Consider the following 14,608-nt stretch of genomic DNA (forward strand, 5'->3'; position numbering starts at 1 on the left):
TCATAGTTATTGCCTAATTTCAAATTCAGTGTGCTTGAAAAATGTGTCTCTGTCAGTGGTTACATGAATATGTTTGTAGCATGCATTTAAAATAGTTTTTTTAATTATACGGATACATTTACAGTAAAAACCTGGATGTTTTGTCTGTTAATCTGTTTTTTCACATGGCTCTCGTTTATTGAAGTTGCCTTTCGTTTGTGGCCTTAAAAGCTAAAGCAGCTGCAAGGAACTTCCATTTTGTGTCGATTCTGGCGGCACCAGTGAAAGGCGCAACTGTGTTCAGACACTGGGGGTCCGTATGACAGCCCCCCCTCAGAATTTTTAAGTGCATTTCAAACAGTTCCGTGAAATAGAAATATATCCAAATTTCCTGTATGAGAAAATGGATGTGAGGTTGGAGAGCTTTTAAAAAGCTCCAGTTGCGTGTGTCTCACATCGGGTGCCTGAAAGTTTTGAAAGCTCTGAAATGTTTCATGTTCTTTTGTTAGCTATATGAAAGTGTACAAAGAATGGTGTATAGCAGTCAGGGCACAATCGGACCAAATCCAGCAGTGCAGCAAAACGCACAGTTTGGTGCAGCGGTAGGTGTCACTCCATGGTCCGTGTGTGTGACATGATGTGAACCCCCCCCCCCCCCCCACAATCAGCTTGCAAAATGACAATGTTGCTTTGTTGTTCTACTCTAACATGCTAGTTCTACCCATGATCGTTTGTCCTTATTAATGGCTTAAAAATAACAGCAACAACAAGGATGAGGCAGATTGTTTCAGTGTTTTAAACTGTGGTCCACGCTAAGTAACATGATGCTACTGACCTTCTACTGTGTTTATCATCTGCGGTCACGCCTCTGCCAGAGTAGGTTAGGCATGCAGTGCTACGGTGATTGTCGCCATCCACAGGTAAGTTTTAAACCGGTGCATACAGCCAAACTGAGTGAATACACACACAACATCACGTTACACTCCGCTGTGGCTTCAGTCATAGTCTGATCGCCAGTTTTTGTGGTTAGCCACTGGACTGTGACCTCTTCAACATTGCCGCTGCAGCTGGTTGTGTATTTTTGCGGAACCTCCCTGTGGCATGCACTGCTGCAGCCGAAACGGGCTGCCATCGCTTAAATGAACGGGGAAACCTGCGGGTTTTTTTTTTACCACACTGCCGGAACAGTTACCTGAAAAATTGCTTTTTAGGTAACGTTACTTTACATTTGTTCGCATTTGTTCAGAACTACAGTAACTATTTAGAAATGGCCGTTTTTCTTGTGAGTGGCCTTGTTTGCTCATGTAACTCATAGAAAGTTAAAAACTCCTTATAGTCTGCTGAATGTACTGTATCAAAATGTGCTTCTGTTGTTTTGTCCCCTAACCTGTATATCAAAATTACAATGGCAATGACACACATGAGTCCTGTTACAACTACCAGCTGACTGTCAATCACCAATATCAAGTTGAGGCAGAGGGCCAGTCGAGTGCATCCTTCAGGATCGCTGCAAAAGGTAAGCACCGTGGCAAGAGGGAGGTGCAGAGCCCCAACAACACTGACGCTCAACGAGACATTTTTATAACAGCAACACAGACCACGGCCCTAAAACGAGTTCCCAGCGACCATCAATCAAAAGTACCATTACTGTGGCAGGGCTGTATGGGATTGCATTATGCCGTGTGGTGTTCCCGCTATTTTGTCCACCCGAAGTATGTTGCCACTCTGTTATTGGTTCATTCGCTCCTTTCTTCTGTTCACCCGCCCAGCAAATTGAAATCTATGAAAGCTATTAGGCGACTTTTATCAGTTTCAATTTTTCATTCCGTGTTGCCCTTCGCCATGTTTCATCATCAAGGCCTGAACACACACGGCACTCGGAGGCACTAATACACAGGAATGAGCACATAATAGCATACATACACATTTTGTTTGGATTACCAGATGGACTACTGTGGTCGGAGCGACTTCAGTTTGTTGCCTCATAGAAAGATCACATTTTTTTTTCCAAACGTTGCGAGTAAATATTCCTCTTCTTTAATCTTCAACTTCAAACCGTGCGCTTATGCATAAAACTGCCTCGGCTCAACGGGATGGAGCTACATCGGCCCAGATGGAAAGCACTTTTGCGCTGATGCGTATAAGCGCCACGCCGACATATCGTGTGAGGCGCTGTTCAAAAAGAGGGCTTGAAAGTGAACGTGTGTGTCTGAGTTGTGCGTGTGTGCGTGTGTGTATGGTCAGAGATAACCAGGTGCTCACAGGCCGACTGTGCAAAGAGATGAGAGTCAAGCTTTCATGTGCTTCAAGAGAGGAATCACACACAGGTAGATAAGTCTTAAAGCTAACACAAACTGCTTCTCACACCTGACCCAAAGATTAACAAGTATCAGAATGACGATGAGAGTCAAAAGCTGCTTACAGCCGCTGCCTCTCCCAGGGCGAACTCACTGAAGCGTGACCAAGTCAGGGCTAAGAGGAGCGTCCAGGGACGACATCATCATCATCATCATCATCATCATCATCCGTTTAACCTTCGGACTCGGGCTAAATGCTCAGACTTAGGCAGAAAAACATGCTGGGTTGTTGTTTCTACCACAAAATCACTTCCATCTGCTGGTCAAAAAAGCCTATTAAAAACTCTGGCAGTGATGTGCGCGTAACTGGCTGGATCCGAGAGTTTGAGTAGCACAGAGCCAGCAGCGTGTTCCCTGCCCACTTTGTGTTTGTGCACTGATGAGCGCTGCAGCCGGCACGATGCTCACTTTGGTTTTTAAGTTTGCTGGATACTCCCTTATTGTCAGCACACTAGAAATGTTGAGACAGTCTACTTGGTGAACAGTCGCTCCGATTGATGATGAGCTGAATTTCAGAAACACGTCTCATTTGGAACGAAATGTACCAGCAGTTTCGCTTCTTCTATAAGTCTCCCAAAGAAAAAAAAAGACTTGAATAAAATACACTGAACCAGATCAGTGTATTTGTGGATGTGGATGGATGTATTTGATCTGATTTAATGGCATCTCAATCTTTATACCTTTCTCTTCACATTAAGAAAAAAACGCTTGAATTACACATTGGCCTGCTTCGCCCATTGTTTACTGTCCAGCACTGAGGGCAACACATTACTGTAATCAAAAGGCCAAAGTCCTCTCTGACAGAAGCTCCTTTCTCCCACAGAAAACACTGCTCCAGAAACGCCTCGTCAGTAGTCCCGCCTTTTGCACGACTTTGTGACATCACACTACGTCTCACTGTCGCACATTTGCATCACTTATGCCTAAAAGCTACCTTGGGAAATGGAGAAGAGATTTAGCACAGTTGCTCTGTTGTTAGCAGTGCTGGCTCAGGCATATGTGAGCTGACCAATCAGAGCAGACTGAGTATTCAGGAGGACATGTGACGATGTGTATGGCGATGAAACATCGTGAAGGACAACGACATTGTTGTTTATGAATTTGCGACGGAGTGTCACCCTCAGTGTTGCCATGAGGTAGCAGTTGCATATTGGCTCACGCCTGTAGCCGCCGCTGTTTCCCACCGTTGCTCTGACATGAATCTCTAACTGTCTCACCCTGCAGAGGAAACTATCCTGGTTTAAAAGTGTCCACATCTCCGCACCACATGTCCGTAACTTAGCTTTATTCAACCTTATATGCATATGTTGGACCCAACAAGTGTATGTTTTTTAACCACTGAGTACACATGTTTAAGTATGTGTAATTCTATGTGTGTCTGTTTATTGTGTGTGTTTTTTATATCTGAACCTCGAGTCTGTCAATAAAGATAATTCAGCAGTGCTGGTTGACTAGCCAAGAAAGCTAGACTAAGAAAACTGTGCATACAAACAGCATAACCGATCTAAGCTTGTCTAATAAGAAACTAATAAACAGGACATGGAGACATAATGTCAGTGCATTGAACAACAACAGCTTTTCATTTCCTCTCCTCACATATCACAAACAACAACTCTTGCTCTACAGTAACTCTGAGGGGACATGGCGCTTCATTGTGCTCTCTGGCAGGGGAGCCTGTTTTTAAAACACAATGTTACAATGGTCAGGGATTAGTGGTCGATGGCCGTCAGTGATGGACAAGGGCGTAGTTCATCGGCCAAACCCAAGCGCTGACTACTGAATATTATGCTTTCCCCCCATGAAACAGACTAGAGGTAAGATCGGGCCTAAAAAATCCAGCCCGACCCGACCCAGGCCCGCAGGCATTAAAGCCCGACCCAGCCCGAGCCCGACCAATTAACTTGATTTGCAGGCCCGAGCCCGAAGCAAACCCGAAATTTCAAGATTACGTTCACGAAATGTCCGCAAAGCCGTGCACAAAGCGTGCTCTTGCTCTGCGCCTCCTGTTTAGTAGTAGTTATATAGCAATTACCTTACAGCGCCGCCTTCTCGGTTTTATCCAAATTATTTATTTACAATAAGTATTCCTTAGTTTAGTGTCCACACATCGTTTTAGTATACATTTTTATAAACATATATTTATTTTTAAAAAAAGTCAGCGAGAGAGAAGCCCGAGCCCGACCCGACCCGAACGTAATGATTGACATTTTAGGCCCGACCCGACCCGAATTTCGGGCCGGGTCGGGCTCGGGCTCGAGCTCGGGCTAAAGTTCTTACCTCTAAAACAGACCCCCGCCCCCAGTATTACTGGAGGACTTCTTTGCTTTTCACAAGGATGATACAGCTTCCTTCAACTCTGACACTGAAGTCACTGATTACTTAAAGTCGAGTCAGAGATGGAAGAACCACGTCCATGACCTTCAACACAGCAACGATGGCTGGAGCACCCGTGGAGTGGCTTTTTAGTCCAGGCAGTCCAGTCTTCAGTGATGAGCACATCAAATCAGCCCGACTAGTCTATTCTAAAATGGTTTGATGAATCGCTGATTTCCTTTTAAGTCTGTCGTCATGTAATTGTATTGGGAAGGTCAGTCTCTTTCATACGTTTTATTTATTAATATTATAATTTAAGGAAATTCATATTTGGACCAGGCTGTTTTTTTGTAAGGTCAACCTTTTTTCCATAAGAGTAAAAGAGTACAAGGGTTTTTTTGGGCTGTTTTTCACGAGCCTTGCTGTCGACTTCGTGGTATTACAGAGCATAAAAGAAAAGATCTCATGTACATCCGCCTCAGGATAAGGATTTGTGCTGATATGTGGGCAAACGTTTGAAGGTTAATCATTTTTCATTGTTAACGTGCAATTATATTTATGCAACTGCCACAACACTGCTACTGACATACATTGTGCTACACACTGTATTACACAGCCGAGAGGAAAGAACATAAGCTATCCGTGTTTTGACGCCGGGAAAAGACAAACTACCTCAACCTCATAAGAGCCAGCAGTGGCAGTCAAACTGTGAAGCGAGGGCTGGCTGTCAGCTCGGTATATAGGAGCCCTGAGGAAGCTCAGGTCAAAGAGAAATCAGAACATAAACTCTTTCACATTAGCTTTTCTTTACTTGATGACAAGAAAATGACAGGGTGAGAATGATGTTAATTGTTAGCGCCGCTTTTGTCAACTGATGATATTTTTCTCAATGATGGGATCTAACTCCAGTAATCTCACCAGGATTTACACTCTCGGTGCTGTCTTTGTGGATTTTGCTGTATCGCGCTGGTCAGCGCACTTGTATTGCTTTTGGTTTTCCCAAAATACTTCTCACTGACATAGTTTTCCTGTTTGTGCCGGTAAGCAAAGAGTCACACCGTCTGGTCTAAATCTTCTCAAACTGGAAAGTTCTTTATACAGACTCTGAAAATGGCTCAAGGCCATACAAAACCACTCTGAGAATAAATCTGGTGAATGTGCATTGAACAAAAAAAAAAAAAAAAAAAAAAAAACGTTTCATTTGCTTTTCAGCTCCATTCTGAGATTATGTTTGGTCTGTATTTGGGTGTTGAAGAGCAGCTCTTCAAGTAAATGGGAGGCACATAAAGCTCTGCAATGAAGCACATGACTAAATTGCGTGCGCTATACAACCATCGCACAAGGGGAGGAAATTAGAAAAAATGAGGTGTTGTGTTATTTAGTGAATTTCACAGCATTTTGACATTATTTTCGGGGCACTTTCGCTTTATGCTTGTTAACACACAAAGAGGGATGCAGAGCCAACGGAAAGCTGATATTCAAAGTAACTGAGAAAAGGCATTTTCAAACGGCCTTGATGGCAGAACAGCAAAACAACACACGTGTGATGATATGTTGCTACGGTGAAAACAGTACAAACAGAATATATCAAATCAAATTATTTCTTGTCTAGTAATTTATATACAGTAACTATAGCATGCAGCATTCTATTAACATTATGCTGCAAAATCTTTTGAATTTTAATTTCCCTCTGAAACATAAATACATTTCAGAATAAATATAATTTCCAACCTTACTCTTTTGGAAAAATAAGTCAAAAATGCTAAAACTGTTGGTAGCATGCCCAAGTGAAGTCTATGTGTGGGAAACACTGCACCCCTTAATCCCCGATAATGCATCATAAACACTAAATGCTAACATCAGCTAACATGCTGAGGACGAAAATGCTAATGCACTAGACTTACATGATGTTTGGCAGGTGCAATGTTTACCATGATCACCATTTTTGTTGCGTGTAAGCATGCCAACATTTGTAAATTCGCGGAAGACAGCACAACTGACGCTCACGGGACTCGTATCAGCGTTGTATGTACAACAGTTTATCAAAATGTCTCTTGAGAGGGTCTTGAATATGCAAACCATATCAACCATGTCTGGGGTCCGTGAACATCTGTATCAGCTGTTGTGGTGATCCAGATTTAATGACACTGGCATCCACAGTGCCAGCCCCGCAGTGTGGCTAAAAACAGATCAGAGAAGAGACAAAGGAAGACTAACCGATGAAAGACGTCTCCCCCAGGTAGCCTCTCCGCCTGAGCACCACCTCCAGGAACTTGTCGTCCTCGTCCACCACGTAGTACTCTTTCTCCAGGGAGATCCAGGACCAGTCCAGACGGAACTGCTGTCCCTTCAGCTTGTTCCCACCTGGCACAAAACAGAGAAGAAAAACATAAATACATTTTGTAACTTTTGACTGTGACTTTTGGTAAATCTTTCTTTTAATGACCAAAGTCTCTGATAGCGGTTTGGTATTTCTCTGAATCTTTTCTGAGCGCCTTTCTTCTGTGCAGAAGTCAACATACTTTTTTATCGTAAAGGATCTCTGCGGGGAACAGGGGATGTGCTGGGGTGGGTCCGTGCCTATTTATTACCCTGATTTAAATACCAAATGCTGAGATCAATATTCTGTAGAAACTGGGAAGGGGAAACCACAAGGAGGGATACTGTGACCGAAGGGGGCAATTACTGTAAAACTGTAATGAAGAAGAAGTGTTTTAATTATGTCCAATGTGCAATCCAATCGTTCACAAGACATCTGCTGCGGAGTTTGTACAGATTCATAAAGAAACTGAACCGCTTCCTATATCTCATCTCCTCGTGTGCCCCATAATGAAACTCTGAAATTGCAACCGTGTCGACGTGTATTTTCTTTTCTTCTACAGAAGCACATCCAGCCAGTAGGTGTTATCAAAGGAGGGTATGCGGAGTAAAATGGTCTTTTTGGCGCGGGGCTAATTGAACTGCTCAATAGCTGCCACTTGAACAAGCAGGACAGGAAGGGCCGCTGCTTTGTATGGCTAATTTTCCCACCTGCAGGGGGAGAAAATGGAGAAACATTGTAAAAATGGAAAACAAAAGAGGCGGCGAACAATGCTTTACTATGCGTGGCATCCCCGCGAATGCTCACTAAACCTCTCTCTGTGTGCGCGTCTCACTGGCAGAGGGAAAGGCAGAGGTGGAGGACTGTTTGTACAAACGTTATGTGGAGGCTGTCAGGGAGGAAATCTCATTTAGCTCCATTGAGTACGATTTCAAAGCTGTTTGTTCTTTCAAGTCATTTGTGCCTCTTAAACGCTCAGCGGAAGCAAGGCTGTCAACAGCACACACACCGCATCGCACATTACCTCCGTCGTCACGGCGGTCATAAATGGCAGCTCAAACATAAATGCGCAAAAGAGGGCGTCGCTGGTCGGTGACTAAAATAGGAATGTGTCACTATACGGATCAATCAAACATACTAAACAGTGGCACAAGGAATCGAGATGGCACCCTCCCCCTCCTCAACAATGGGCACTTAAAGCACAGGTGTCAATCTGTGCTTGAATGAATGCTGGTGTTGAAACGCAGCAGGGGTGAAAAGTTCAGCACATTCTGGCTTGGCAGACACAGCAGCAACATGCTGAGGTGAGGAGACAGCTAATATAATCAGAGCACATGTATCCTCCAAAAAGCCTGTAGGCCAAGTTCTGGTTTCACTTAGCGGGCGCAAATACAGAATCGCGCACAGACGCCCACGCAAATACTTCACACCGCTGCAACCTTGACTTTCATCTCAGCTCCCCGATAGTAAATACAGCATAAGCTGCCTGAAATCTTTAGTGCGTGTTTGTGTGTGCATGTTTGTGTGTCTGTGTGTGTGTGTGTGTGTGTGTGTGTGTGTGTGTGTGTGTGTGTGTGTGTGTCCCAGCTGTGCACAGACAATAGGGATCTGAGTCAGTGGGCTTCAGACTGTCTTTTCAAAAGGATAAAAGGCCTCTCACTTGTGCTGACCATACAAAAAAAAAAAAAAGCAGCTTTGAAATCATCCTCAATAGAGCGAAATTCACTTTGCACCCTCTTTCAAAGGCTTTCCTGACAAAAACTCACCACAAGGAGTCTTTTTGAACCAATTAGGGATCATAGTTTCTGTTCTGAAAATTTCAAGGATCAGGACACTCGGAGAAATCTGCAGTGAAAAAACTTTGATGCCGCAGTTTTGATGCCAGCGTGTGATGTGTTGGTTCTACTTTACGGAGTTTTCTCCGACAGCGGTCCAGCGGGAAGAAACATCTCACAATTACAAAGGGTTAAAATCAAAAGCAGCATTGAGGTGCGGTAAGACCGTTTGTCACAGCTGCTGGTTTTTACTTCGTGTTCAGTAGCCTGCTTTAAGGGAAGAGTTTGACGGGCATCATCATAAACCATATTCCATGGCACTGTGTCAATAATGGAGATAGTTCTGTCTGCACCAACTCTTATTCTGGTATGTAGTGGAAAAAAACGCTCTGGCTTAAACCGATCATAGTTTAACACAAATTGCAGCAACGGTGGCCCTGTAAAATAGCGTCGGATGACACTTGGTTTGAGTGTGGCGAGGCCGCCCACATCATAATATCTCAAAAATGGGATTTTCATTGGGCTTTGGTTTGCGGTTGGGTGAAACATACACATGTTGTTCAGCAAGATCATCTTTGCAAATGAACACCACCACTACCGTACATCACTTCAGTGTCCCTGCCGCTAAGCCTCTCACCACACCATACACTTGACCATGAATTGATAAATCAACAAGACGGAAAGTTAAAATTAGAGTGTGTCCGACGTGGCGAAGTTTAACATCCCACACAGCCATTTAACCTCATCCAGCAGCTAGACACATTTACAAGTGGGGTATTTGCTGAGTGCTTTATGTCTAAGATATAAAAAAAAAAAGATTAAATCTCTTCGGCTTCGGTGAGCCACGGACCTTATTTCTGACATTCAATGAACACACTGACTTCGACAAAAGGGAACTGGAAGTCCAAAAATACAAACTTATTTCACTCTATGCTTTAGAAAGATTGGTAGTTGAGTAAGCAGTATTATGCCAATATGGATTATTATCATTATTTCTTTATTTTTAGGGTTTTCAGCTCATTGTTTTGGTTTTATGGACCTACTGTATGGTTCAGACTTAATCATCTTATAAAAGCTGCAGTCAGAGACATGTCAAAGAGCTGGTAAAGAGCTCTGTATTCCAACAGTAATCGATGTTATAGAATATTTGGTCAGTAACACATGTCTTCCCTCATACAGTTAAAATAGAAAAGACTTTTTCTGGTATCCCTGCCCACTTTATCCAATCAGGACAGGGAACTCCATTAAGAGGCGGTCCTGTTTGCCCCCCCGTGAACGCGCAGTGAGAGCGGGTTCCTTCCAATTACTCCTGCGGAATCATGTGGCAGCAAGAAGGGTATTGTTAACCGCAAAAAAAAAAAAAACGGACAGGGTGTTGGCTAAAACGACGACAACAATTCCAGTTGTGTTTGACCTCAGTCCACCTGTCCAACACCAAATGGAGCCGGAGGGTTAAGTGAACGATAAACAAGCGAGCAAGAACATCCAAATACGTTTCTCCGAAGTTAGCGGAGACCTCGCCAGAGCTGTGAGGAAAGCTAATATTGGATTATCTCTCAGGCGCCCTCGGGTGAAGACGACTCTTAACTGTATGCTAATGCTGCTACTCGCCCGCTGCAAGGTAGATTGATCGTTACTGGCTCCCATAACACTTTATAAGGCAATTATCTCTTTCAGTTTATTTTAGAGGAAAAAGTTTGATAAGAAAAAATAGAAATTCCTCTCGCTCAGCTCTAGCAGAAACATTCTGGTGTGCAACCACAATTAAATGCTGCAGTGTATTTACAGATCAAATAAGATGTCGGCTGGTTAGAGACCAAAGGAAGAACCATTCTTATTTCTTATTAGATTCAATCTTTTCATGCAAAGACGATCCGTGCCAGCTCTCATCCCCACAGTAAGCAAAACCTCTTTCTTCTCTCTAACCTTCTCTTTCTAAAGATATGTACAGCAGATCCCCCGCTCATAAAAGAAACCTTTCCATGTAGGTACAATCATTCACTCGAATAGCACATAAAAAAACGTGTGCCTCTGACCTTCACAGAGGCCTGAATATTAGCTCTGTTTCTGAATATGCTGGGATGCGGCAAGCCAAGTCTCACACTTGGGGCTCAGGGAGACGTTTTGAATCCTTCAAGTCATAAAACCCCGGGCTATGTGAAGTCGAGAGATGTTAGCGCAAAAGTCAAAGTCGGAGCGAGAGAGCACAGTCATTTTAGATATTGTAAAGCAGAGTCTGTCGTCGAAGTCTTGAGCTGAGGTGAAAGGCAAACTTAAAAGTTTAAAAGTCTAGAAGAAGGAATGACTGAATAAGCAGTGCAAAGACGGCGGGAGATATCTATATCTGAGCATCAGCCGTGTTGGGTCCCGGAGCTCGCCAGCCGCATACGCAGTCAGACATCAGTTTGTTTGTTTTCACATGCCGTGACGCTCCTACTGTGTAAAAGCCCAGCAAGTGACACATGAGGCTTTTCTCAGTATGTTGTTATAACCGCAAGTATTACACCAACCAATCAAAATCACCATCAAGAAAACACCACTCTCCTGTGCACACTTACTTATTATCTATATGTTATGTTTGAACTTATTTTCAGTGGTTTGGTTATTTTCAGTTGTCATGGTGCATTAGAACATGGATTAAACTTACACCGGAGTGGTTGGCGCCACGCCACTGTTGTGAATGACAATCCTGGCTCTGTAACAATTTGTCAGATGCAATTTAGGCGCTCTCGAAGTAAACGCGCTGTGGTCCCGCACTCTCGAATAGCGCAGAAGCGGGCGACGCACGGCTGAGACGGAGACACCATTCGTCCCGTTACAAGACGCCGTGCCATCAACGTGATTTTGAAGCTGTTATTTTAAGGTTTTAAAAAAAAAAGTTACATAATGTTGCTTTAGGCATAATAAACTATTCAAAAAACCCTCTTGGATTCACAAAGCCGAAAACGAGCCCTCAAGACCTGAAGATTTTATAGAACATGACGCATTGCTGTAGATTAAAGCAGCATAATGTAACCTCTAAACGACCCAGCAGTATATAAAGCAGTTGGGATGGCTTCAACAACCACAGCAGTAAAAATAAATAAACATGTTATCGTGCTTATACTAGAATACAAGTGGTAAGGCCTCAAGTCTTATCCAGTATCATACTCAATACGCATCCTCCATTCAAGTTTATTGGAAATCTGTTCAGCATTTTTTTTCCCCCGACTAAACCAACTGACCAATGAATACAGGTGCAAACTTTCATCAAAAAAACACCTGGAACAATAGTAAAAGCCTGACAGGAAGCATATTTTCTGCACTATGAGTACTTTAAGTACACTTTGCCGCCAAGGATGCGCCTTTGCCTGTATGAGGTCGCTCCTTCAAAACAGAGACAGCTGGAGCGTATACTGTAACAGCCTGCGTTTAGATCAGACACATCACTGGGTATTAAAAAAAACAAATGCAGATTTTCACCGACTTCATTTTGTCATTTAAAACAAAATGTGAGATTAAACCATTCGCTTCAGTCCTACACACACACACACACACACACACACACAAAAATCACGCCTGTCTTGTCTTTTCAGCTGTGCGCTGGAGAGTGTGTGCGAGTGTGCACATCTGAGAGTTCACACCCAAAATCAAAGGAGTCTTTTTTTTTCTTTTTTTTTTTTTCCCGCAGAAAGAGGACGCCGTCTGCTGCTCGGTACATCTATTCTGCTGCTGGCGGCGAGGCCCTTCCCTCACTGTTACGTCTCCATCTGCCTCCTTATGCAGGGAAATGAGTCCCCCGACTCCCAGCACACGACAACCAAACACATAGATGCGACCAACAATACCAATGATCAGCCTCGGCGTGAGAAACTTCTGAGAAAACGCTGGACTAAGGAAGGAAGGAATCACTAAATCTGCTGTTTGTTCAGCTGGCAACACGTTCCCTTTTTTTTTTTTGCGGAGCAGGTAGCATGTGAAGTGCTGCGACACCTCGCTAAAATAGACTTAACAGTTATATTTCAGTAGTAATAGGAGCCCACGCACCACCCTGCTGACAGGAGTGCCTCTCTGCATGATTTCTGATGGTCGACAAACTACAAATACCTCACTCTCCCTCTCAGGATGTTTCAGTGCCTTTTAGTCGGTCCTGATAGATGTGCGGCAGCCACTGTACCAACACTGGGAGGCTTGACGCGTGAGCAACTGGTGGCACAAAAGATTATGAAGGCTTCGGCGCTCAGCTGTTTATTTCTTCTACAAAGAGTGTGTGCATGTGTCTGCGGGGCTATGCATACATAGTGAAAGCGGCCATTTTCCAGGTCTTTCAGCAGCCTCTTAACTGTAAAGCCTCGTGCACACCTTCAGTGGTCCTGCGCACAGGTGCACGGGGAGGAAATATCCATACGATGTTTCAGACTTGAGAGCTTCGTGAGATAAAGTTTTGCCTGATCTTTACAGGGACATTCTGACTTTAGCTGTCTTTGTTTTCTGATGTGGGATCTCAGGCCAGTCGCCAGAGTAAATGTTGGTAGTTTACGCTGGGCGAGACGGCTGCCAAGCCAGTGACCACTGTTCAAGACTTGTTTCAACATCTTCCAGCCGCGTTTGGGCAACGAGACCAGACATTTTTGACAAGATGTAGGAATATTTCCAGCCATGTTTTCTGTTTTTTGTTTTTTTTTTCTTTTAAGACGTAGCAATTTTAATAAGACATCTGGGCATTTCGAGCCGTGCCTGTGGCAAAAGAAACAGTATCTTTGATGAGACATCGGGGCATTTTGAGCCTTGTTTGTGACACCAAATAAAGGGGAATTTCTGATGACACATCAGGGCAATTCTAGACGTCAAAAATAATATATATACATATATATTTTTTTTTAGACTGAAAAACAGTGTGTGCGAGTGTTTGTGGCAACAAAACCAGGTTTGTTTATTTAGCCCAAAACATGTCTTCCTCATCCTGCATTCTAACACCATAAAATTGAACATAAAGAAAAGAAAAGTTGGAAAATATCCGTGGTTTGCAGAGATGTACGTTGCCAACAGTTAGTCTGGTAACTGGGTTGTTTCAGCAAGCTGGTGCCATGTTGGAAATAACTGTTTACAAAGGACTTATTCTTTGTATTCTTTGTCTTTTTCTCCGTCTGATAATCCGTTAATCAAACCAGTCAATCAAGAACTGAAATGTTTAATCTCAAATAAAGTTCGCTGCAAGTTAGAGGAGTGTGCTGGAGCTCTCTGTTCTCCTGCCTATGAGTGTGTGTGTGCGTGTCACTACATTTACACACTTCGCCCAAGGCAATCGTCATGATAGCAGATATCTCCAGAGGTGTGGTGGATATCAGTAGGCTGACCAGGAATTCATGGCCCTGGGCAAACTCGAGCATTTAAAATGCCGCTCGACTCGAGGACGAGTTAAAGAGGCCGACGCGTGCAACGCTTCTTTGTTGTTAATTTAACAGGATCAAGGAACATTTTGACTGTCTGGCCCGCTGCTTTACATGTGTGTGGGGATTATTTTCTTGAGTCAGTGCGTTTGATCAGCCGCTTCACAGGGTGTCGAACCGAATCAAACGCCGGGATGAATCTGCTGCTGTTTGTATCGGGGAGTGTTACGCACACTATATGTGGTGGTTGCCTGTGCGTCTCTGTGCGTGCCTGTGGGCGACAAAGGAAGCGGAGTCCACATACATCACCCCCCCCCTGTCCCGAGGAGATAAAAGTTGCGTGCCACAGAATAATGCATTGTTTCCTCCCTGCGTTCAACAGCCATCAGGCATGACTGTGCTGCGGGAGCACCTTAAGCGACCTCGCACATGAAACCATAAAGAAACCGAAATCCAGGGCAGAGGATCCTTCGCCGCTTTGAAGTTCATGTGATA

General features: G+C 43.8%; 1 protein-coding gene across 1 annotated transcript in view; it reads right to left on the minus strand.

Moving 5' to 3' along the window:
* LOC119031896 (FRAS1-related extracellular matrix protein 2-like) overlaps window positions 1–14,608 on the minus strand; it is a 66,803-nt gene that overhangs the window by 36,916 nt on the left and 15,279 nt on the right. The window contains exon 3 of the mRNA XM_037120675.1: window positions 6,867–7,013. Coding sequence (XP_036976570.1) covers window positions 6,867–7,013 — 147 coding nt within the window. The remainder of the gene's footprint in view (window positions 1–6,866; window positions 7,014–14,608) is intronic.

Source organism: Acanthopagrus latus, chromosome 13 (assembly GCF_904848185.1).
Source record: "Acanthopagrus latus isolate v.2019 chromosome 13, fAcaLat1.1, whole genome shotgun sequence".
Classification (NCBI taxonomy): Eukaryota; Metazoa; Chordata; class Actinopteri; order Spariformes; family Sparidae; genus Acanthopagrus; species Acanthopagrus latus.